At 44.1% G+C, this 24,470-nt stretch overlaps 1 protein-coding gene across 5 annotated transcripts; it reads left to right on the top strand.

Annotated features, from left to right (window-relative positions):
* Window positions 1-1,590: 1,590 nt before the first annotated feature.
* Window positions 1,591-20,006, top strand: LOC125176502 (gap junction beta-6 protein). 5 transcript variants are annotated; one of them, XM_047878074.1, is made up of 4 exons: window positions 1,591-1,774; window positions 4,429-4,596; window positions 10,084-10,550; window positions 19,880-20,006. In XM_047878074.1, exons 3-4 carry the CDS (start codon window positions 10,099-10,101, stop codon window positions 19,983-19,985), a joined length of 558 nt encoding a protein of 185 aa, XP_047734030.1. In that variant the 5' UTR covers window positions 1,591-1,774; window positions 4,429-4,596; window positions 10,084-10,098; the 3' UTR covers window positions 19,986-20,006. The 5 variants fall into 5 exon arrangements, with proteins under 5 accessions (XP_047734030.1, XP_047733991.1, XP_047734001.1 ...); XM_047878035.1 differs by lacking the exon at window positions 19,880-20,006 and having other exon boundaries at window positions 1,593-1,774; window positions 10,084-11,612; XM_047878045.1 differs by lacking the exons at window positions 1,591-1,774; window positions 19,880-20,006 and adding an exon at window positions 2,291-2,630 and having other exon boundaries at window positions 10,084-11,612.
* Window positions 20,007-24,470: the final 4,464 nt, after the last annotated feature.

The following is a 24,470-nucleotide window of genomic DNA, read 5'->3' as shown; positions in this document are numbered from 1 at the left end:
AAAAACCCATAGATACAGGAAAAGAGTACTTTTGCACAGTGTTGAGACTGTTCCCTTTCTGGGCACCTGAGCAAATGAAACACATTCTTTGTGGCTACTTTAGTTCCAAAGTTCTTTCCTGGAAAGGTCCTGGAATGATTTCCATTGGTCTAGAATCTACGTGCTCAAACACAGTGCTGTATGGAAGCAACTTTAAAGAGGGGGAAGGTGGACAGTCATACCTGAGGAGTAAAAGCCATTTCCAGGATTATCTGCCATGTTGCTTGGGCTTTGCCAATCAAGATGCAAATACTCATGGAACAGCATCTACCCTGTGCAAAGTATTTTACCTAGCGTGCTGGGAATGCAAAAACAAAAGCTTAAACGGACTACGATCCCCAAAGAGGTTTACAGTCTGCTTTTATCATTGAGTCATGTTACTATGCAAACAGATGGGTCCAGCTGGTGTATTTGTCTGGGGATAATGATGGAGAGACTAGAGGGCAGGAGAGGACCAGCCACACCTTTAAGGCTGAGGGAACATTCAAGGCACAGGATACATTAAAGACAGCAAGCCTGTCTAAAGAAAAAGCCTAAAACAGGTTTTTGTGTGCCTCCTTTCAAGCTTACTTTCAAGGCCATTCGAGGGCCCACCCCAAAGTATTTTTAACTTATCTGAGTCTGGGCAGTTTTCTGAGAATCTTGTTCTCCTGGAAATATTTCAGGGGAGGGAGGTAGATTTTCATCCTCTTGCTTCATTTTTCAGGACCTTAGAGAGACAGAAGAACCACCACTCATCGTGTTGCATGACACAATAGGACCCAGCGACTTGCGTCTGGTTTAGGTGGGGATGTTTAATTACCAACCGCGTGGAACACGCAAGTCCCACCTCTCCTGTCCGACTTAGGACAGGCTTGCACCTGTGCAGCCGGGTCCCCAAACAGCTTCCAACATTTGCATCCCACCGGCCCCTGCACCAACGCCTGCGCCTACCCCGGGCATCCCGAGCCCCGTCCGTGAAAGGAGGGCACCAGCAGGTCCTGACGTGGTGACCCGGCCAGCCCGGGAGGCCCACTGGGCTTCCCCCCGAGGAGGTGTCAAAGGGCGGAGAGGACTAGTAAAAATAGCCCCTTCAGCTCCCCTAGGCGGTCGTTAATTAATAAAGAACAACAGTCACGGTTCTCCAGGCTGCTCTCCGGCGCGCGCACGGCCAGGCTCTTAGAAGGTGGCAGCGTCCAGAAAAAAAGAGGATGTGTCCTGGCAAAAAAAAAAAAAAAAAAAAAAAAACCCTGTCCCCAACACCGATCCCCGCGAGTCCACCTCCTTCGGAAGCCCCCGAGGGCTGCGGACCCACTGGCCCAGGCCCTTTCCCTAGGGCGCGGGGCCGGTGGTCAGGAACCCCACCCCTTCAGGCCCAGGTCCGGCCGGGCCCCCAGCGCGCGGCGCCCCCCGAGGGAGGCGCCACCCGCTCCCCGCGTCCAACCCCGGCTCTCCGCGCCCCCGAGGGAGGGCCCGCCTTGCACCCCGCGCCCCGGGGCGGGCGCGCGTCGGCTCTCGGCGCGCTCGCCTCTCGCGGCCGGCGGGGGAGCGTCAGGGCAGAGGCGGGGTGGGGCGCGGTTAAAAGGCGCTGCAGGTGGGAGCCGGGCCTGCACGCGAGGCCGCTTCCGACACCGGCTCCGGAGCCGCGGAGCCCCGGCCCGACCTGCCGCCCGGCTGCCGCGGAGGACGCCGCCCCGCGCCGAGGCCCCCGCGCCCCCCGCGCCCCCCGCGCCCCGGCCGCCGTCCAGCCGAGCAGGTGAGCGGGTGCCAGGCGCGCGGCCGCAGGCACGGCGGCCCCTGGGTGTTGGCTGCGGGCTGGGGGACCGGGGTGTGGGGGGTGGCGACGGGGGGGCGCCCTCTCGGCCCTTGGCGCCCAGGCGTTGCCTCCGAGGGCCCCGCGCGGGTGAGGTCTGCAGCCCGTCGCCTCTGTCGCCCTTGTTGGCGACCGCTCCAAGGTGGGCCCTGTGGCCGCAGGGCACAGTCGCCCTCCCGGCGCCGGGGGGCGGCGGGGGTGGGGGTCGGCGCGTTGGGGTTGCCCGGGGCAACCTTATCGGCCGGGGATCCGCATCCTCCCGCGACCCCCGGGGCCACGGCCGGATGCCGCCCCGCAGCGCCTGGCGTCCTCCGCGCGCCCCGAGGAACGAGGATGGACGGGTCTGACTTTTACCCTGGATGGTCCCCCTTCGACTTGCACAACAGGTTTTATAAATACACCAACCGTGTGCGTAAGCGGCCAAGGTGCGGACCTGGGCCCCTTTCCCCCACTTGCTTTGCCGCGTTTTGGATTTTCTTCGCTTTTACCGAACACCGATGAACCCTGCTTGGAACTTCCCTGCTTGGGGCAAAGGAAGGCGGGTTCAACCGGGCTAGTGGATAAGTCCCAGGTAGAAGTGACCCCTTTGGCTGCGTGATGCGCGCCCAAAGAACTTGGGAAACGCAGATGACAGGGGTGCAATTACTGGACAATTACTGGACAACAGTAATTAAGTGTCATTGGTGACACATCTCAGTTGAAAGGTGGAGGCACCAGAAGGGACTTCCTGTCTGGTGAAGGAGCAGTCCCAGGTGTCACCTGTATCCTGTGTTTGACGGGGGAGCGGGACTGACCTGAGGTGAGTGTGGCCCGAATGCAGTCAGGGACACCTGGCCCAGCAGCCACCTTGGCGTCGCCCAGGTGGAATCTCCCCGTCAGTTTAGGGCCTGATTGAACGTTGCCGTGCATCATTGTTCTTTCCCCTCAGTAGACATTATGCCACAGAAGTATTTTCTTGCTCCAGTTCTAGTCGAATCTAACCAGTGTTCTAGAAGAAAATGTCCTGCCCGGATGCAGTTCCTTAGAATTGCGAGATGCCGCTCAAACTGCTCCTGTGGAGAGCTTTGTCTGCGGCTTGGACCAGGCTGAGGCTTTGGGGGTGATGTCTGGATCCTGCCAAGGACCGGAGAAGGAAGTCACGAAGAGAAAACATCAACACTCCCTAGCCTGTGACGTAACTGGGGTGGGGGAGGGGAGGGGGTGCAGGGCTCCCCATCCCTGCCCTGAAGAGACCCAAACTGGGAAGATGCTGATCAGTCCCGCTGTTCCACTGGTGTTTTTATTTTAAAACAAACCCCGGTACAGGTAACAGCGAATTCATTTTCTTTTTCTTACTTTCCTGAATTACAACAGCTTTGAGAAAGAAAAGACCTGCGGAAGGTCTAAGCACTTCAATGGGGTGAAAAGAAAATTCTTGCTTGCAAACCCTCACTGTGCATCTTTGATCCAATCTGAATATTCCAGGAACTATGAGTAGTCTGTAGACATTAGTTAAAATGTTAAACAGAATAAAATGGTGGGAAAATAATTTTCAACGCACGTGTCTTGGCCATGAGGACATAATCCTCCCGATGGCTACGTTAAGATATATTAAGATTGCTGTTTAACTTGCTTGAACTGTGAGAGTGTATGGGCCCACAGAGTGCCTTTTCCTTTTTTATTTTCATGGGCATTCAACTCAAGGTAGACTTAAATCTTTGGAAAGGGCACAGGTTTGCTTGAATGAACAGAGACTGCTTAATGGAAAATTTAACTCTTTGAATTCTTTTCTTTTTTAAAAAATATTTATTTTTGAGAGAGAGAGGGAGGGACAGAGCACAAGCAGGGGAGGGGCAGAGAGAATGGGAGACACAGAATCCAAAGCAAGCTCCAGGCTCTGAGATGTCAGCACAAAGCCCAACACAGGACTTGAAGTTGGGAACGGCGAGATCGTGACCTGGGCCGAAGTTGGACACTTAACCGACTGAGCCACCCAGGAGCCCCAACTCACTGAATTCTTAAATGGATTAAGAAATACGTGTAATTCTATGAATTGTCCATGCTTCTATTTAGACTACGTGGATAGAAAAAGTTCTTTCATTTTTATTGAGTTAATTTTGAAGAAGTACATAAACCCTAAATCCATTTTAACACAACCTGTTACTCTGAAAGGACAGTTGATGACATTTTAGTCATTACATTTAAAGGACAACCTAAGGTTGTGCCCAGGAAGACCTGGATATCTGTTGAGAGACAACAGATATAGACTCTTCTTGATTAAAGAGTTTGAGATTTTTTTAGACTGCCAATTTGAGGGAGAAAAGAGCATATCCAGTTTTTCAAATTCCCTTCCCCCTTTTTTAAGGAATGGGCTCGAGGTTTGGGATTGGGGATCACAATTATGATCTTTGATAGGGGAAAGAATCTACATTAAAGATTTTAGTTTTTTAGTTTTATTTTATTGGTATATAAAGTAAGAAGCATCAGGAAACTGGCGGCCTCTAGACTCCCTCATAACAGTTCTGGGGATAAAGAAAAACACCCACAAAGGTCATGCAATAGACACGTGGGGAGTAGTTCAATGAATATGGCCACATCTACTATTTTTCCCTCAACAGGTGACACCCTCACTGACCTCCAGAAACTGCGTAGAGATTTATATTCATGTCGTTACTGTGCCCCGTTGCCTTCTAAGCAATCAGATGGTGTAGAAGAAAGCCTGAACCCTTGAAGAGGGACCCTTGCCCTAATTCTCCTCCAGGACAATACCCTGTGACTCCTTGAAAGTAAGGCTCAGATGTGCTTGTTTCGCTCTGACATTGTCTTTCATCAATATAAATCTCTTCAACTACCTAAAGCTACTGTGGAAATCGGGAGGGATGTGCTCTGTTCTCAGGCCTATCAGATATTCAATGAATATCTTTGAAAGGGTTATCCAAATGGGAATAGAACTTTCTAGAAAGATGATTTCCACCTCTTGGAAATCTCATTGGTGTCTGCTAAGGGGTAACACTATAATTGTAAAGCTTTAGTTTTCGTTCTGTCATCAGTGAAACTTAAGATGGCATTTTTAAGCCAACTACTTAGGATGAAATTTTTTTAAGTTTTAAAACAATCAGAAAATCATATTGCTGAAGCAGAATGCCCATAGACTTAAATTATCTGAATTGTAAAAGGGAAGAACAATCTAACTTCAGAATACTGTGTGTATCATCAGAATGAGATCAATTGTTTACCTATTCTTAGAGCAAAGTATTCCAGCCTGGAGCTTTCGTATCAAGAATGCAATGTTTCACCACGATTAGATATACCAGAAAACCAGACAGTTTTACCTTTGTAACTTGAGGTGTAACCACATTCTTGTACGGAGACAAGACTACGGGAGCTAGGCATATGTATTATTTCCTTAAAAGAGAGCCAGAGAAGCTGGTTTGAAATAAACCTCTCTGGTTGGCAAAGAAAGAGTTAATATTCTACTTTTTGTTGAAGAGTCTCCTCCCGTTGGCTGCAGCCTGCCTAAAGCATGAAAGGAAAGAGGTATTTTGTTTACCCACACCAATTGCAAAGGGTTTCAATGAATGTGGTTGTTTTGGAAAGTAATTTTCACAGAGTGTTCGGCCATCAAATCTGCAACCACAGTGCTGATGGAAAACTACCCCAAGAGTTACATTTTTATAGGGCAGACACAGAGGGGGATCGGGCCGTGGGCAGTCTCTTCGCCCCAAGCCAGAAGTGGCTTTAACCCACTGAAAGGCCAGGTCAGGAGGAGCAAGTGGAACCAAATGTCCTCCTTTCAGCCTTGCTGAGTCTTCTGCCCTCTGTCCCTCCTTCCTCTCCTGGGCTCCTTGAGTGGGCAAAGTGTCCTGGGGGCAGCCAGGCGTTACCAGTGGCTGCGGCAAAGCGTCAGGAAGTTTGGGGCGGTCCCTTTCCCTGACTGGCTCCTCATAGTTGTGAGGCAGGCTGTCCTTAGGTTCTCAACACTCAGAGAGTGATATGCCGGACCCCTGCCCCCGGCTTCCTTGGTGAGGCCCTGAGGAAATGATGTGGACTGGACCAAAGAAAGTTCTCAGTGTAGGAAACATGGGCCAATTCACTCAATGGCTTTCCTGCTGCGCACTTAGGGCAAGGGAGCGATGGAGACTATGGACGGAGACTATGGACGGAGACTATGGAAAGCAGTGCTTGCTGTCGAGCCATTCTACTGTGATCAGTGATAGGGCCTCTGTTGCTCCTGCAGGAAGATGCTACAGATCAGGTGGTTTGCCATTAGCCTGATCGTCTTGAGTGACCGGTAGGCAGGACACACCCGTATTTGGGTTTAATCACTCATTTTTCTTAGTGCCCTAGGCATCTCTTTTTCTCCCTTTAAAGGTACAGGTAAATCGCTGATTTTTAGTGGAAGTCAAAAGTATTGTAAAATAGATTATTCTCTGTTCAGCTTTGCTACTTTGATAGAGCTTCAGAATGTGTAATTTGGGCACCCAGAAAAGCCAAAAGAAATAAAACTGTTATCATAATTGTCCCTGTTTTTTTGTTTTGTTTTGTTTTGTTTTGTTTTTTAAGAAGGAGAAGACCTAAGGTGCAGATGTCAAGGGTCCTGCTTCTAGAAAGCTGGGACCATATTCTTGTGGGGAAAGCCTCTTGACCCCTCCAATGACTTCAGCCTTTCCAGATTCCTTCGGACTGAGTTGTCCTTTGACACCTGATCGGTTTGCTTGCTAGAAGAGCAGGTAATAGGTGACCACAGGCGTGTCATTGTTCAAGAAGGCGGTTGATAAAGAACTCAGAGGGAAAACACAGCCTTCTTACCTTTGGAGGAGTTTAAATTCTCTGCACTTTGGAGGGTTTGGGAAAATGTGAACTTTTATTTGATAAATCAAAACTTGTTGAATGTGCACTGAATTAAACCAAATTGCAATGGGAGATGTTCATTGGTTAGAGAACGTCTTCATTTCATAAACAAACCAGAGTGACCCCCTAGGTGAACAGCTGCTGTAAAATATGTGTAAACATCAGGTTGTCCTGAAATGCTTCCAGGATAGAAGAGCAACAATTAGGAAAATTTATTATAATGACTTTCAGTAGGGACTAAAACTTAATTTTACAGTTTGTATTACCCAAGGTGAGTTTTTAACATTGAAGATACATGTACTGGGGACATTGAAAATCTCTTTCTCAGAAAGTACACACTAGCTCCCCACCTCTCTTGTACTACGTTAGAAATAATTTTTAGGGGCATCTGGGTGGCTTAAGGGTCAACTTCAGCTCAGGTCATGATCTCATGGTTTGTGAGTTCGAGCCCCGAGTCTGGCTGTGTGCAGATAGCTCGGAGCCGGGAGCCTGCTTCGGACTCTGTCTCTCCCTCTCTTTCTCTGCCCTTCCCCCCCTTCTCTCTCTCTCAAAAATAAGTAAACATTAAAAAAGAAATAATTTTTAAAATAATTTCTCTTTGATAAAGAAGGGAGAGTAAAATAAGAGTTTCTGCCTTTTATCTGCTATCAGTTCAGTTCAAATTATACCATCTGCTCCAAGCATTGGGCCCACCCCTTTCTTTTCTTTTGACCCAAGTTTATCATATTTTTCTTTCTTTTTCATGTTTTTTTAAATTTTATTTTATTTTATCTTATTTTATTTTATTTTATTTTATTTATTTATTTATTTATTTATTTATTTATTTTGCCTCATTCAGTAATTAAACTTTTTGACACTGTTGTTACAAGCCTGGGCCCCTCCATTGTGTGTGGGGGGGGTTGGGGTTGTCTTCCATCAGCTTGTCAGTTGAAGATCTGAGCTCCTCAGAGCTGCTGGCAGTGTCCACCCCCCCCCCCCAGAATTGTCTGACACACTTTCGAGCCCTTGCCCCCCCAGCTCTGCCTTCCAAGTCCTCAGCTATGGAATTCTACCTCCCTTTTCATTTTCATTGAAAAATGAATATGCTTCTCAAAGTCTAGGCTAAGTTAAAACCACGATTTGAGTTTTCCTATCTGGGCCACAATGGAAGCTCTAGTTTGGATTCAAGACTTCAAATGTTCTTGCATTCCGTGTTAGAACTTTCAAAAGCCTCCCATGTCATTTGAACAACTACAGACATTTTGAGGTTCTTTACTGCTTTCTGGCCAGTGGAGTTGGAATGGGCCAATACGCACTGAATCCTCCAGAATGATTTTTCAGCTTTCTTATTCCCAGCTCCACCTCCTTCGCCTTGGCGCCCGCCTGCAGGGTCTGGGAGTCCTGAGTAGTCTGAGGGTGCTGGCTTGTTAAGTGCTGGTTTTTAACTCCTTCTTCTGGATTATTCGAGGAAAGAATAAGCATCTTGTGAGATTCTGTGATCATTTTAATTATCCTGCCTTCCGGTGACTTGTCAGTCAAGTGCAAGTGCAGGTGCTGAAGGGCCGCCTCATGGTCTCCTCCCTATTGTTTTCTCTGAGATGCTCTGTGCTCCCAACTTACCTAGTTGTGATCTAACGCCTTAAACTTCGTGGGATAGGAACGCATCTCTGTCTGGAAGCTCTTCCCAGCGCCTCTAACCCTGACGCCCCGACATCCCCCACCTGCTCTGCATCTCTGTTCAGAGCCTACTCAGCCCTGGGAACTGGACTATGTCTTGAGATGCAAAGGTGAAATGGCTGACATCTATATACAATAGACACTCAATAAATGCTTATGGTAGGCCTGGGGATCGTTATTTACTTGGCTTTGGCGATGTGGTGCGAGGAGGGGTTTTCCTATAATTGGGCTCTGTATGCTTCAGCAAGAGAAGGCGGGGGAGAAACTCACGGTACAGAAACTTCTAGCTATGCCCCTGCTTGCCCTCCACTCCCCTCCGCCTCCACAGCATGTGCCCCCTACTTCCCCTGCCCAGTTCAGACAGGAGGAATACATACACGTGTGCAAGGTGTGTGGTGGCATCATTTCCTTGGGCCTTGTGTCCTTCTGAGGAAAAAAGGTAGTGTCTAAAAGCCAAACCAAGGGCAAAGACAAATCTCCCAGAAAGCCAGCTAAAATGGAGGTCTGCCTTTTATACTACAGAGCTGGCTGACTTCATTAGTGTCAACGAAGGGTCTTGCTTCTGGGGCACACGTCAGTGCCCAGCCCTCCTGGGGACGCTGAGGCTGCCTCCCGCTACCTAGCTGCTTCGAAGAGCAGCACACGTGACTCAGGGGAGGCAGAGCTGTGGGCCAGAGGAGGGGCCCAGGAGGTCGGGGGGGTCAGCCTGAGGAGAGGCCTGACCCCAGCCCACAGTCAGATACAGGAAGGTCTCCCTAAGACCAATGACAAAAGGACTTTGGTGTCGCCCTCAGCCCCTAAAAAGGTTTGACAAGCTGTGTGAGTCTGTTTCTCTGAAAACAGGGACTTCACTTTCAAAAGATTGCCAGAGTGGTGGTGTTTCGTTTAAGGCAAACGCTGATTCATTCTCTGCAGCAATGTAGGGTCGGAGGGCATATCCGTGTGAACTGTAGCAGAAGTTCCTGTGGAGGTCAAGGGCGTTTTCCCTCAGCACGCTCAGTCAGTGCTCAGTCAGCAGGGAGGGTAGCCCTACCTGGCAGCAGCCACCGGTTCCCTTCACCCATGGCTCCTGGGGCTTGAGCTGTCGGGGAGGGAGCGCTGTCACCAGTCCTGGTTACCATGGAAACAAGTGAGCGCTTTTCGTAAAAGCTCATGATACTCTTGGAAGAGGACCTTCCAGTGGCGTGGGACGTCAGGGCCCCTAAGAACACAAGATTTCAGCAAACGATGTTATTCAAACTAGAGACGGCCATAAATACATTGTATAAAGTAAGCCAACAAGTACTGGGGGGCCCTTCCCCCTTCCGAGTCTGCCGGGTACGCCACTGTAGGTCATTCCCATGATTAATTTTTTTTCTCTTCAATAAGCCACTTAGTAAGATCCACTGTTGAACTTCCGTGATCCCCTGGGCAAAACGAAAACTGATACAATACTTAAACTCATGGTGGATAAGAGAAAACTTGGAAATGTATTTGTTTACCTGAGTTCCTGGGTTAACGTCCAACAGCAACCTAATATATAATCTGAATTCAGTGGAATCTGGATGATCTGAAACCCGTAACAGTTATTTCTGATTCAAAATGTTAGGATGCTTTTCGAGCGGGCATTCCTTATCAGAAAACCTACTAACCTAGGGGGTTGAAGTTATAAAATATCACAGCATCCTCTTAGGGAAATTTGCTTCCGTCTGTAATATAACCGTACTATTTCCTAAAACTCGAAGGAGCTTTCCGTTAGTTAACCTTTGCTAATGTTTTCTGTTTAGGAATAAGCCAACACAATGGACTGGGGTACCCTGCACACGTTCATCGGGGGTGTAAACAAACACTCCACCAGCATCGGGAAGGTGTGGATCACCGTCATCTTCATTTTTCGCGTCATGATCCTCGTGGTCGCCGCTCAAGAGGTGTGGGGTGACGAGCAGGAAGATTTTGTCTGCAACACGCTGCAGCCAGGGTGCAAAAATGTGTGCTATGACCACTTTTTCCCTGTGTCCCACATCCGGCTGTGGGCCCTGCAGCTCATCTTCGTGTCCACCCCGGCCCTGCTGGTAGCGATGCACGTGGCCTACTACAGGCACGAGGCCGCCCGCAAATTCAGGCGAGGAGACAAGCGAAATGAATTCAAAGACCTCGAAGACATTAAAAAGCAGAAGGTCCGGATAGAGGGGTCCCTGTGGTGGACGTACACCGGCAGCATCTTCTTCCGCATCATCTTCGAAGCATCCTTTATGTACGTCTTTTACTTCCTTTACAACGGGTACCACCTGCCCTGGGTGTTGAAATGTGGGATTGACCCTTGCCCCAACCTTGTCGACTGCTTTATCTCGAGACCTACTGAGAAAACCGTGTTCACCATTTTTATGATTTCCGCATCTGTGATTTGCATGCTGCTTAACGTGGCCGAGCTGTGTTACCTGCTCCTGAAAGTGTGTTTTAGGAGATCAAAAAGGGCACAGACACAGAGAAATCACCCCAATCATGCCCTAAAAGAGAGTAAGCAAAACGAAATGAACGAGCTGATTTCAGATAGTGGTCAGAATGCGATCACAGGCTTTCCAAGCTAAACATTTCGAAGCACGGTGTAGCCGACTCATAACAAAAGTGGTGTCTTCTCCTGAAGGCAATGCCCACCTAAAAATCCCCTCTATAGACTGAAGACTTTGTCTTTATAAATGGCTTTCATAATCCGTAGACACTTGCGTTAACTTTTTCTAGAATAATTGGTGCAGTAATACGCAACGTAGTCGAGTATGTGGCCCGTCTCTGAAAACTACGACACGATTGCCACTGTGCCTTGAAGTAACCTTAACACGCTAAATGGACTGTCTTAGTAGGTGTTTCCCGAAAATTGTGTAACTGTTGTTGGTAAAGAACATTTATCTAGAAATTGATACTTTGATTAGTAAAAGGTATTTTTATAGGATTGGAGGTTTTAGTTCTGACTTTGAATTCATATAAAGTATTTTTATAATGACTGGTCTCTCTTACCTGGAAAAACAAACGATGCCAGCGTTAGGACGGTGGTGCCACACGTGTCTAAATTTCGAACTTGTGGAGAGTCTGCCTTGTTGTAAGTAGCGTGTTGTGTGGTCTGCTGACAAATTTACGAAGGGTCGTGATACTCTTAGGGTGGACATCGGTCATCGCACAACACGTTTTTGTCGCTTTCCGAATGTAGACAGAGCTGTACGGGGAAGCGGGGCGCTTCTGGAACCCGGCCGATGTGCGGCCGTGGCGAACGGCCGAAAGCAGAGCGCTCGCCTCAATAAAGATCAGCCCGTGGCTTACCCTTCGCTCGCGTGACGGGTTTCTGTTCGTCCCGCGTCCGCGCAGCCAGCTCGCGCGCGGACGCGTCGGTTGGGTGGCTTTGCCGCGTCGGCCCGGTTGCGCGCGTGGGGGCGCCCGAGAGGTGGAGGCGGAGTCTCGCGGCCTCTGTGGAACGAGCCGCGCCGCGGTCAGCGGCCCACCGGGCCTCGGCGGCCGGGAGAGGATCCGGCCGCGTCAGGACGCGCGAAACGCCCCCCCCCCCCCCCCCCCGGGTCGGGGCAGCCCGGGCAGAGCCGAGGTTGAGGACGCGGGCAGCGGCTGTGAGACGAGGCTCGCCTCAGAGGACTCGCTCGTCCCCGGCGCCCTCAGTGCGTGTGACGCACGGAGATAAGCGCCCGCGGGCCACGACGCCTTTCTCGTCAGGGATCCCCAGACCGGACGCGGATGCCGGTAGCGTGGGTGCTGGCGAGTCCGCCGGTCACGGTCCGGCCACTCGAGCGCGGAAACGCATACACGCACGTGCGGCCTCCGTGGGAAGGGCCGGGAGCAGCACGGTTCGTTCCGCGCGAGGAAACCTGGCGGGCAAGAAGCGTGCACAAGGGCTCGACGCGGCGCCGCGGCTCTAAGACCTCCCTCCAGAAAAACGGAATATTCTCATTTTCTTCGGAGTCCAGAGCAAACCCCACACGTACCATTTCATCCACAACTATCTCAGTATGAATCTATAAAGACCAGGACTACCTTGTAAAACAAAACTACGACTCTACCGTCAAATTAAAAAACCCGGGGAGCACGCATTACTCCCGACGCCCCGTAATAGTCTTCCTTTGCAAATAGCTGTTCAAATGAGTACCAGATGAAGGGCGAGGGGGAAATGCCAGGGGAAGACAAAACCACCTGGGTAACTAACAACCCCAGTCTGCATCGGAGAGGAACCTCCTTCCTGCCAGGATCTTGGAACTCCTGGTGCCTCGCCCGGCGGGACCCCTGGTCAGCCCCTCCTTTCTTACTTCCCATCTCTTTCTCTTCTCCGGTCGGTTTCTGCTCTTTAGCCCCCCCAACACTCCTTGCCTCTGGAGCCGTCCCTCCACGCCATCCCATCAAGGCCAGGAGTAGTGGCCACGCCCTCTGACCCCGCTCCCTTCTCAGCACCTTCATCTGGGCCCACCTGGCCGCTGAACCCAAGCCTCTGTCAGCGCCAGTGACTCGCTGAACACCGAAGCTGGTGGCTCCTCACCGGTTTTCATCTTCGTAAAGCTCTTTCCGGGACCTTTTTTGTTTTTGGGTTCCAAGACCCTGCCCGGCCTAACCTTGGGTCCCCACCTCGAATGGCTCCTGGGTCTCCTGCTGGAGACTGGCTCCTCTCCCTCTCCCACCCCGGGAGAGAAGACCTTTCCTTTTCTCTCCCTGTGCTCCTCTTTGGCAATCTCCCGTCTGCACGATTACCCTGAGATACTGTCACACTTTACAGACAGGTTAAATAACTTGCCCCAGACTTGCCTCATATGTAGCAGAGCCAAGGTTCAAACCAGGCCCGACTCTCTCCGAAGGCAGTGGCTTCACGACCATGTTGTGCCGGCAACCACAGCTCCGTGCTGGGTGACTGCGTATAACGTATGATGCGGAGAAACCCCCTGCACCTGTCACCCAGCTCCAGCCGATGATCTGGTCGTGCTTTTTCGCTTTCCCAGGAGACTCTCACCTGCTTGTCCCTCACTCTGGATTCCTCTGAAGCAAGTCCCAGACACATCGTTTTGTTGGTAGAGATTTCAGTACGAGTCTTGTAAGAGTAGACTAATCTCTTAAAACTAAAACACAATGCCACCATCACGTTACAAAATCCAGTCGTGGTTCATAATTCCCCAACTGTCCTGTAAATGTTCCTCTTTTTTTTCTCATTATTTTAAGATAATTGTAGAATCACATGTAGGTGTAAGAAGTAATACAGAGGCCCATGTGCCCCTTGAACTTTCTCTCAACAGCAATATCCTGTGAAACTATAGTACAAGATCTCAATCACCGTATTGCCATTGATCCAGTCAAGACGTAGAACGTTGCCATCACCACAAAGATCTCCCACGTGGCCCTTTTATAACTACGCCCAATTCTCTCCCATCCCATCTCCACTCATCACATCCCTTTTTGATTCCTGGAAACCACTGATCTGCTCGTCATTTCTATAGTTTTGTCACCTCAAGAACATTATTATAAAAGAAATGATACACTGTGCAACCTTGGGAGATTGGATTTTCGTTCCCCCGGCATACTTCTCTGAAGATTCATCCAGGTCATGGTGTGCACTAACAGTCTAATCCTTTTTGGTGCTAAGTAATGTTCCATGGTATGAATGTGCAGAGTTTAACCATTCACTCATCAAAGGACATCTGGGCTGTTTCTAGTCTGTGGCCTATGTGAAAAATACGAACAGGTTTTTCAGTGAACACATTTTCATTTCTCATGATAAACATTCAGAAGTTCAATTGCTTGGCATACGGTGGTTGTACATTTCATTTTTTAAGAAACTGCCAAACTGTTTTCCGGAGAAGCTGCACCATTTTACATTCTCACCAGCAGCGTATGGGTGATCCGCTTCTTCCTCACCCTTGCCAACATTTGGTGGTGTCACTATTTTTTATTTTAGCCATTCTGATTGATGTGCTTAATTTGCATTCCATAATGTCTAATGAAGTTAAACATGTTTTCATATGATTATTTGCTATTTTTATATTCTTTTCATTGTCTAATTAGACTGGGTTTTTTTCTACTGTTGAACTTTGATAATTCTTTATATAGTCTAAATACTAGTCCTTGGACAGAAAGTAGTTAGCAAATTTTTTCCTACTTTAGCTTTTCTTTTCATCTTCTTAACAAGGTCTTTTCCATACCAAAAGTTTTACATTTTATTTGTTTTTTTAATTTTTATTTATTTTTTTTAATTTTTTTTTAACATTTATTTATTTTTGAGACAGAGAGAGACAGAGCATGAACAGGGGAGGGGCAGAGAGAGAGGGAGACGCAGAATCCAAAGCAGGCTCCAGGCTCTGAGCTGTCAGCACAGAGCCCGATGCGGGGCTTGAACTCACAGACCACGAGATCATGACCTGAACCAAAGTCGGACACTCAACCGACTGAGCCACCCAGGCGCCCCTTTTTTTTATTTTTTTAATGTTTATTTATTTTTGAGAGACGGAGACAGAATGTGAGTGGGGGAGGGGAAGAGAGAGAGGGAGACACAGAATCCGAAGCAGGCTCCAGGCTCCGAGCTGTCAGCACAGAGCCTGACATGGGGCTCGAACCCACAAACCATGAGATCATGACCTGAGCCGAAGTCGGATGCTCAACTGACTGAGCCACCCAGGCACCCCAAAAGTTTTACATTTTAATGGAGTCCAATTTATCGAGTTTTTTTTCTTAGATGGATTGTGATTTTAGTGTCAAGTCTAAGAAGTCTTTGCCTAATTCAAGATCCCAAAGATTTTCTTTCTTTCTTCTTTTTTTTTTTTAATAAAAGCTGTATAGTTTTAGGTTTTACATTCAAGTTTGTGGTCCATTTTGTGTTGAATTTTTTATAAGGTCTGAGATTTAAGTTGAGGTTCTTTTTTTGCATGCAGATGTCCTGTGGCTCCAGCACCCTTTTTTTTTTTTCATTTAAATTTTTTTAACATTTATTTATTTCTGAGAGACAGAGAGAGACAGAGAATGAGGAGGGGAGGGACAGAGAGCGAGGGAGACACAGAATCTGAAGCAGACTCCAGGCTCTAAGCTGTCAGCACAGAGCCCAATGCGAAGCTCAAACTTACGAACCACGAGATCATGACTTGAGCCGAAGTAAGTTGCTTAACTGACTGAGCCACTCAGGTGCCCCGCTCCAGCACCCTTTGATGAACATGCTGTCTTTCCTCCACTGAGTTGTTTTTGCACTTCTGTCAAAAATCAATTGTTTATATTTGTGTGGAGCTATTTCTGGATTCTCTGCTCTGTTCCATTGATCTGCATGTCTATTCCTCCACCAGTACCAAATAGTCTTGATTATTGTACTGTATAAATCACCCTCGAAACCTGCTAGAGTGATTCCTCTCTCTTTATTCTTCCTTTTCAAATTATCTTAGCTCTTCTAATTCATCAGCCTTCGCATATACATTTTAGAATCATTTTGTCTGTGTCTAAAAAGTCTTGGGGAGGGGGTTTGGTAGAAATGGCATTAAATCTGGATATAGGTTTGAGGAAAATCAACATCTTCAAATATTCCTATCCATACACACAGTATGTTCCTCTACATATATCTTCTTTTATTTCTTTAATCAGCAGTGTATAGTTGTCAGCACACAAGTCATATAAATGTTTTGTTAGATTTATTTTAAGTATTCCATTTTCTTTTATTATAAATACTTTTTTATTTTAACTTCAGAGTCCATATGTTCATTGCTAGTATAAAGAAATAAATGGTTTGGGTATGGGGATTTTGTTCTGTTTTTGTATTGTGTGATCTTGCATTTATTAGTTCTAGGAGATTTTTGAAGATGCCTTGGGATTTTCTGCATAGACAACCATATCATCTGCAAGTCGGGACAGTTTTATTTCTTCCTTTCTGTTCTAAATGTCTTTTATTTCATTTTCTTGCCATATTGCACTCTCTTCTTTTCCCCTTTGTCAGTCTTGCTAGAATTTTTCTCAATTTTATTGATCTTTTCAAAGAACCAGCTCTTTGTTTCATTAATTTCTTCTTCTGTTCTCAATTTAATTGATTCCTGATCTTACCTTTATTAGTTCTGTCTTTCTGTTTGTTTTGAGTTTATTTTGCACTTTTTTTTTCTATATTCCTGATGGGGAAGCTTAGATTATTGACTTGAGTCTCTTTCTCTTTTCATTCAGTGCTATACTATTCTTTATCATAATTCCTTTAACTGTGTCCCACAAATTTGATATGTTGTAATTTTTTGAGAGAGGAATCAAGAGAGAGAGGGAGTGTGCACCTGAGTGGGAGAGGGGCAGAGAGAGAAGGAGAGAGAGAATCCCAAGCAGGCTCCATGCTCAGTGTGGAGCCCAGAATGGGGCTCAGTCTCACAACTGTGAGGTCATGACCTGAGCCAAAATCAAGAATCAGATACTTAACCAACTAAGCCACCCAGGTACCCCAATATGTATTTTTAATGACATTGTCTTTTTATTGAGTTTTGAGTATTCTTTTTTTTTTTTGAAGATGCAATTTCTCTCTCTCTCTCTTTTTTTTTTTTAATTCCAGTATAATTAACATACAGTGTACAATAGTTTCAGGTATACTGCAAACTGGTACAAACACTGTGGAAACAGTATGATGTTCCTCAAAAAAAATTAAAAATAGAATCATGATCCACTAATACCACTCTGGGGATTTACCCAAGCAATATGAAAACACTAATTGGAAAAGATATATGCACGCCTATCTCTAGGATTATTTACAATAGCCAAGATGTGGAAGCAACCCAAGTGTCCATCAATAGATGAATGGATAAAGATGTGATATATATCTCACAATAGAATGTGTGTGTGTGTGTGTGTGTGTGTGTGTGTGTGTGTATACACACACAATGGAATATTGCTAGACCATAAAAAATAGTGAAGTCTTGACACTGCAAACACATGGATGGATCTAGAGGTTATAATGCTAAGTGAAATAAGTCAGAGAAAGATAAATACCATATGATTTTACTCATATGTGGAATTTAAGATAGGCTTTATTTTTATTTTCATTCAATACAATGTATTGACCCGTGATGGTTTATTTTTTTAATTTTAACACTAAATTTTTATTTAATTTATTTTTTTAATTTACATCCAAGTTAGTTAGCATATAGTGCAACAATGATTTCAGGAGTAGATTCCTTAGTGCCCCTTACTCATTTAGCCCATCCCCCCCCACAACCCCTCCAGTAACCCTGTGTTTGTTCTCCATATTTAAGAGTCTCTTATGTTTTGTCCCCCTCCATGTTTTTATATTATTTTTATTTCCTTTCCCTTATGTTCATCTGTTTTGTATCTTAAAGTCCTCATATGAGTGAAGTCATATGATATTTGTCTTTCTCTGACTAATATCACTTAGCATAATACCCTCTAGTTCCATCCACGTAGTGCAAATGGCAAGATTTCATTCTTTTTGATTGCCAAGTAAGACTCCATATTGTGTGTGTGTGTGTGTGTGTGTGTGTGTGTGCACCACATCTTTATCCATTCATCCATCAATGGACATTTGGGCTCCTTCCATACTTTAGCTATTGTTAATATTGCTGCTATAAACATTGGGGTGCATGTGCCCCTTCAAAACAGCATACCTGTATCTCTTGGATAAATACCTAATAGTGCAATTGCTGGGTCATAGGGTGGTTCTATTTTTAATTTTTTGAGAAACCTCAAAACCTGGAAAACAAACTGCTAGAACTGATCCATGAATTCAGCAAAGTTGCAGGATATAAAATCAATGCACAGAAATCAGTTGTATCCTATAGACCAGTAATGAAGTAACAGAAACAGAAATCAAGGAATCTATCCCATTTACAATTGCACTCTGTTTTCCAGAGTGGCTGCACCAGTTTGCATTCCCACCAGCAGTTCAAAAGAGATCCTCTTTCTCTGCATCCTCGCCAACATCTGCTGTTGCCTGAATTGTTAATGTCAGCCATTAACAGGTGTGAGGTGGTATCTTATTGTGGTTTTGATTTGTATTTCCCTGATGATGAGTGATATTGAACATTCTTTCATGTGTCGGTTGGCCATCTAGATGTCTTCTTTGGAGAAGTATCTATTCATGTCTTTTGCCCATTTCTTCACTGGATTATTTGTTTTTTGGGTGTTGCATTTGATAAGTTCTTTATAGATTTTGAATACTAACCTTTTATCTAATATGTCATTTGCAAATATCTTCTCCAATTCTGTTGGTTGCCTTTTAGTTTTGCTGATGGTTTCCTTTGCTATGCAGAAGCTTTTTATCTTGATGAGGTCCCTTTTTGCCTGCTTTCTCCTCGAGGATTTTGATGGCTTCCTATCTTACATTTAGACCTTTCATCCATTTTGAGTTTATTTTTGTGTGTGATGTAAGAAAGTGGTCCGGGCTCATTTTTCTGCATGTCGCTGTCCAGTTTTCCCAGCACCACTTGCTGAAGAGACTGTCTTTATCCCATTGGCTCTTCTTTCCTGTTTTGTCAAAGATTAGTTGGCCATACATTTGTGGGTCCCTTTCTGGGTTCTCTATTCTGTTCCATTGATCTGAGTGTCTGTTTTTGTGCCAGTACCATACTGTCTTAATGATGACAGCTTTGTAATACAGCTTGAAGTCCAGGATTGTGATGCCTCCAGCTTTGGTTTTCTTTTTCAAGATTTCTTTGGCTATTCAGGGTCTTTTCTGGTTCAATACAAATTTTAGGATTGTTTGTTCTAGCTCTGTGAAGAATGCTGGTGTTACTTTGATAGGGATTGCATTGAATATGTAGATTGCTTTGGGTAGTATTGACATTTTAACAATATTTGTTCTTCCTATCCAGCAGCATGGAATATTTTTCCATTTTTTTGTGTCTTCTTCCATTTCTTTCATAAGCTTTCTATAGTTTTCAGTGTATAGATTTTTCCTCTTTGGTTAGATTTATTCCTAGGTATTTTATGGGTTTTTGTGCAATTGTAAATGGGATCAATTCCTTGATTTCTCTTTCTGTTGCTTCATTATTGGTGTATAGGAATGCAATTGATTTCTGTGCATTGATTTTTATATCCTGCAACTTTGCTGAATTCATAGATCAGTTCTAGCAGTTTTTTGGTGAAATCTTTTGGGTTTTCCATATAGAGTCATGATGGTTTATTTAGAAGTGTGTTTTAGTTTCCAAGTGTTTGGAGATTTTCTTGTTATCTTTCTGTCATTGATTCTACTTTGATTCCACTGTGATCAGAGAACATGCTCTTTATTATTTCAACTACTTTAAATGCATTGAGGTTTGTTTTATGGCTCATTTACTAAGAATATCTTTTTATTCTAATGTTTTTCACATCTGTAGTCTTGCTAACCCTGAGGAAGTTGCCCCTCCTATGGCTAGCTAATTCCCAAAGATAGCAAACAACTCCCCCATGAGTGTATCTTTCATATGCAAACAAACCAATCCAAAACTCATAGCCTCAGCCACATTTTTTACCAGGCTTTCAAAGGACTCTCACATTCTGGGCCACTACCCACCTGCCTAATCACCCCAGGGCCAGATACCAGACAACAGGCTGAAATTTTTCAAACCAGCCAATCCTAAGACTGTTTACCCTGCCTTGCCTTTCCCACAGAAACAACAGTGAAGAGTTTTGCCCATATTTCTTCACACCCTTGCTGTCTCCTGCTGACTCTGGTGCTTCATGGTATGCTGTGCCCCCTGCTTCCAGAGAACTGTGAGTTAACACTTTTTCCTTCACAACAGTCATTTCCAAGTCTGCATGTCTTCTACTACCTGATTAAAGCAAATCCTGGATACATTTAAAAATAACCAGAATATGGTCTATCTTGGCTTGAAAAGAACATTCTCTTGCTGTCAGGTGAAATGTCAATTAGATCCTATTGGTTGATGGTGATGTTGAGTTTTTCTAAATCCTTGCTGATTTTCTGTCTAGCTATTCTATCAGTTGTTGAGAGAGAGGTGTTGAAGTCTCCAATTTTAATTGCAGATGTGTCCATTTCTCCTTTCAGTTCTATCAGTTTGAGCTTCATATATTATTCAGTTCTGTGTTTAGTGCATACACATTTAGGATTGCTATTTCTTCCTCTTCAATTGCCATTTTTATCATTATATGATGTCCTTCTCTGTGTCTGGTGACTCTTTTGTTTATCTGATATTAATACAGCCATTATTGCTTTCCTTTGATTCTTTGCTTATGTCTTTTTCCATCTTTTTACTTTCAACCTATGTCATTATATTTAAACTGAATTTCTTATAGACAGTACCTAGTTGGGTCATGTTTTATAATCCATTCTGTCATTATGTCTTTTAATTGGTGTATTTAGACCATTTATATCTAATGTAATTATTGATAATGTAAAGCTTAAGTCCACCACTTTGTTTTTTTTGTTTGTTTGTTTCCTGTTTCTTACATCTATTTTTTTTTTATTTCAGTTTCCTTTTTCCTGACTTCCTGTGGTTTGCTTAAATGCTTCTTATAACTCCCTTTTATTTATCTAGCAGCTTTGCATGCATCTTGGTATAGCTCTTTTAGTGGTTGCTTTAGATATTACATTATATATATAACGTTACAGTCTACCTGCATCATTATTTTACCAATTTAGATGAAATATAGAAATCTTACCTCCCATTCCATTTCTTTACCTTTCTTTATAATTGTTTTAAACATTTCCTCTCCATACATCTAGAATCACATTAGAGAGGGTTATAATTTATGTTTCAATTGTCACATTTAGAAAACTCAAGAGGAGAAGGAAATTCTATTGTATTTACTCACATTTTTGCTTACTATATTCTTTATTCCTTCCTGATGTTCTAAAGTTTCTTCCTTTATTTCTTTTCTATATAAAGATCTTCCTTTAGCCCTTCTCTTATGATATGTCTGTTAGTGAAATATTTTCTAAATGTTCTTTCATCTGTGAATGCCTGGATTTCCTCTTTATTCAATGAAGAATATTTTTGCTGGTATTAGAATTTGTGGTTGACTTAAAAAATATTGTGCCACTTCCTTCTGGCATCCATGATTTCTGATGAGAAATCCTCTATAATTTGGATTGTTTTTCTTTATGATTAAGGTATTGTTTTTCTCTGGCTGATTTCAAGATTTTTTTTCTTTGTCTTTAGTCTTCAGACATTTATTTATCATGTATTTTGGCATCATTTATTTGGATTTATCCTCTTTAGGGTTAACTTCTTTAATCTGTGGGTTTATGCCTCTTGCTAAATTTGGAAAGTTTTCAGTCATTATTTCTTTGAGCACTCTTTTTAGTCCTGCCCTTATTCTACTCTCCTCTGGAACTCCAATGACACAAACATTAGGGTTTTTATTATAGTAATACAGGTCCCTGAGAGTCCCTTCTTTTTTTCCATTCTATATTCTCTTTCTTGTTCTGATCAAGTGGTTTTTGTTATTATAGCCCACTGATTTTTTTCTCTCTTCCATCCCTCTGCTGTTGAGCCCACCCACTGAGCTTTTTATTTGAGTTAATGTGTTTTTTAGCTCCAAAAATTTCCAATTCGTTCTTTATATATTTTACTTTTCTGCTGAGACTTTCTATTTCTTGCTGAGGTTTTCTATTTTTCATTTGTTTCAAACATGTTTGTTATTGCATGTTGAAGTAGTTTCATCATGACTGCTTTAAAATTTTTATCAGATTATTCTAGCATTTCTGTCATCTTGGCTTTTGCATCTATTGATTTTATCATTCAGTTTCAGATCCTGGTATGATAAGGGATTTTAGATTGAAATTTAGATACTTTTGGTGTTACATTATAAGACTCTGGATCTATTTCATTTAAACCATCTATTTTAACTGGCTTTCTCTGACACCACAAGAGGGGAAGAAGGATAGGGGTGGGCACAGTCGCATTACTCTCAGGCGGAAGTAGAAGTCCAGGTTTTTCACTTGACGTTCACTGACACTCAAGGTGAAGAAGGGCCCCTCTTTATTTCTGGGAAGGGATGGGGTTTCCATCTCCCAATGTGATCTCTACTGACACCTTGGTGGGTTGTGGCCTTGTTATTAGTGGGCAATGGTGAAATCCCTCGCTCTCCACTAGGCCTCCTTTGACGCCAACTCTGGGGGATGGGGGGAGATACGTCATGACTTCCTGATGGAGGTAGAGTTCAGGCTCCTCACATGGCATCCACTGAAACCACAGGCTATGGGGGCCTTTTTACCAACCAGTGGATGAAAGTCCCAGCTCCCTACTTGGCCTTCTCTGACACCACCCAGAGGGGGTGTAGGGACATCTCATTGTAGCCTCACTAAGTCTAGACTCCTTTTTTGGCCTTTGCTGGTATCAGCGTGAGGGCATAAGTTATTTCTCTGATGCTAGGCTGGAGTAAAGCAGTCATTGTCTAAAACTTTTCTGTCTTGCTACGTTTCCCTTTTCCTGGCTCTTTGGCTAGAGACAGAATGTTTATCTTGGATTTTTAGGTTTGGGGGATTTTGTCTGCACCCGTTGGTATTTTGGACTATTGGCTTCTTCAACTCCAAGTCTGAGATTTGTGATGCAAAAAGAACACCTAGGCAAACCCACCACAATGTGAGTCCCAAGGTCCCTCCCTGGTCTGCCTTCTTCTCTCCACTTTTCAGGGTCTTCTTATGTTTGTGTTTCTATAATTTCCAAGGATTTTAGTTGTACTTGGCAAGAAGAATTGGGAAAAGTACATCAACTCCATCATCCTGGGAGCAAAATATTTCTTTATTTTTAAATAGTAGTTTAAATAGAAATCAATGAAATCTGTATATTGCAATTAGTTAATATGTCTCTCAAGCTTCTGTAATCTACTGGTTCCCCTACACCTCTCTTTATTTTCTTGTAACTTTTTGTTTCTGAGAAACTAGATCATTTGTTTCCTAGAGTTTCTCATAGCCTGGACTTTGCTGATTGCATATTTGAGGTATTTCTTCTATATGTTCTTCTATTTTTTGTATATTCTATAAACTGATAGTTAGATTTAAAGGCTTAGGAGATTTTTTTTCCTTTTGCAAGACTGTTTTATAGGTGGTATTATATATTCCCATCAGAAGGCATATGTCTCATTGTCTCCCAGTAGCGATGTCAGCAACCATTGATGGCCATTACCTAGCTCCTTTAATTTATTACAGGTTTCAAAATGGGTTATTCAGACTAATATTTCAAGCTATCTCCAAGAGGCGTCCAATAAAGACTGTGGACACCTCAAACTTATCATGTAAAAAATGGAACAAATTATTTTCCTCTGAAGTAAGAAAACATCCGCTTACCTGGGTTTTTTACACTGATTAAAGACATTCTCCCCAGTCTCCCAGGTTTGGCCCCTTACTGCAAGACTGACACTCACAGAGGCCGCAACAGCAAATGGGTAAAGTAGCCAATGGGTTCTCTCCAAAGATGGGAGCTGCTTCCCAGCTCTGGCTCCTTCTTGATTTATGATACTGTGGGTCCAGTGTTACTTGATTTTTCAATCAATGCTAGAAATTGGTGTTTTTATGTAAACATTTACTGATTTTAAAATATTGGCAACAAAGGTTTTTTTTTTTTTTACAGTTCTTATTTTTTTTAATCATTTTTTTCATCATGATAAGCGTACTCTTTAATCCCCATCACCTCTTTCCCCCATCCCACACCCATCTCCCCTCTGGTAACCATCAGTTTGTTCTCTATAGTTAAGAGTCTGTTTCTTGGTTTGCCTCTCTTCTCTTGTTTTTTTCCTTTGCTCATTTGTTTTGTTTCTTGAATTCCACATATGAGTGAAATCATATGGTATTTGTCTTTCTCTAACTGACTTATTTTGTTCAGCATTATACAGTCTAGCTCCATTTATGTCGTTGCAAATGCTAAGATTTTATTCTGTTTCTTGGCTGACTAATATTCCAGTGTGTGTGTGTGTGTGTGTGTGTGTGTGTGTCACTTTTATCCATTCAACTATCAATGGACACTTGAGCTGCTTCCATAGTTTGGCTATTGTAAACAATACTTCAATAAACATAGGGGTGCATGTATCTCTTTGAATTAGTGTTTTTGTATTTTGGGGGTAAATACCCAGTACGATTCCTGGATCATAACGTAGCTCTATTTTTAATTTTTTGAGGAACCTCCATACAGTTTCCCACAGTGACTGCACTAGTTTGCATTCCCACCAGCAGTGCATGAGGGTTTCTTTTTTTCCACATCCTTGCCAACACTTGTTATTTCTTTTGTTGTTGATTTTAGCC

This window comes from Prionailurus viverrinus, chromosome A1 (genome assembly GCF_022837055.1).
Source record: "Prionailurus viverrinus isolate Anna chromosome A1, UM_Priviv_1.0, whole genome shotgun sequence".
Lineage (NCBI taxonomy): Eukaryota > Metazoa > Chordata > Mammalia > Carnivora > Felidae > Prionailurus > Prionailurus viverrinus.
Note: the sequence above shows the minus strand (reverse complement) of the source record. Positions and strands in the feature narration are given on the sequence as shown.

Coding starts and splice junctions, on each gene's coding strand:
- LOC125176502 (XM_047878035.1), top strand. CDS start 10,099: ATGGACTGGGGTACCCTGCACACGTTCATCGGGGGTGTAAACAAACAC.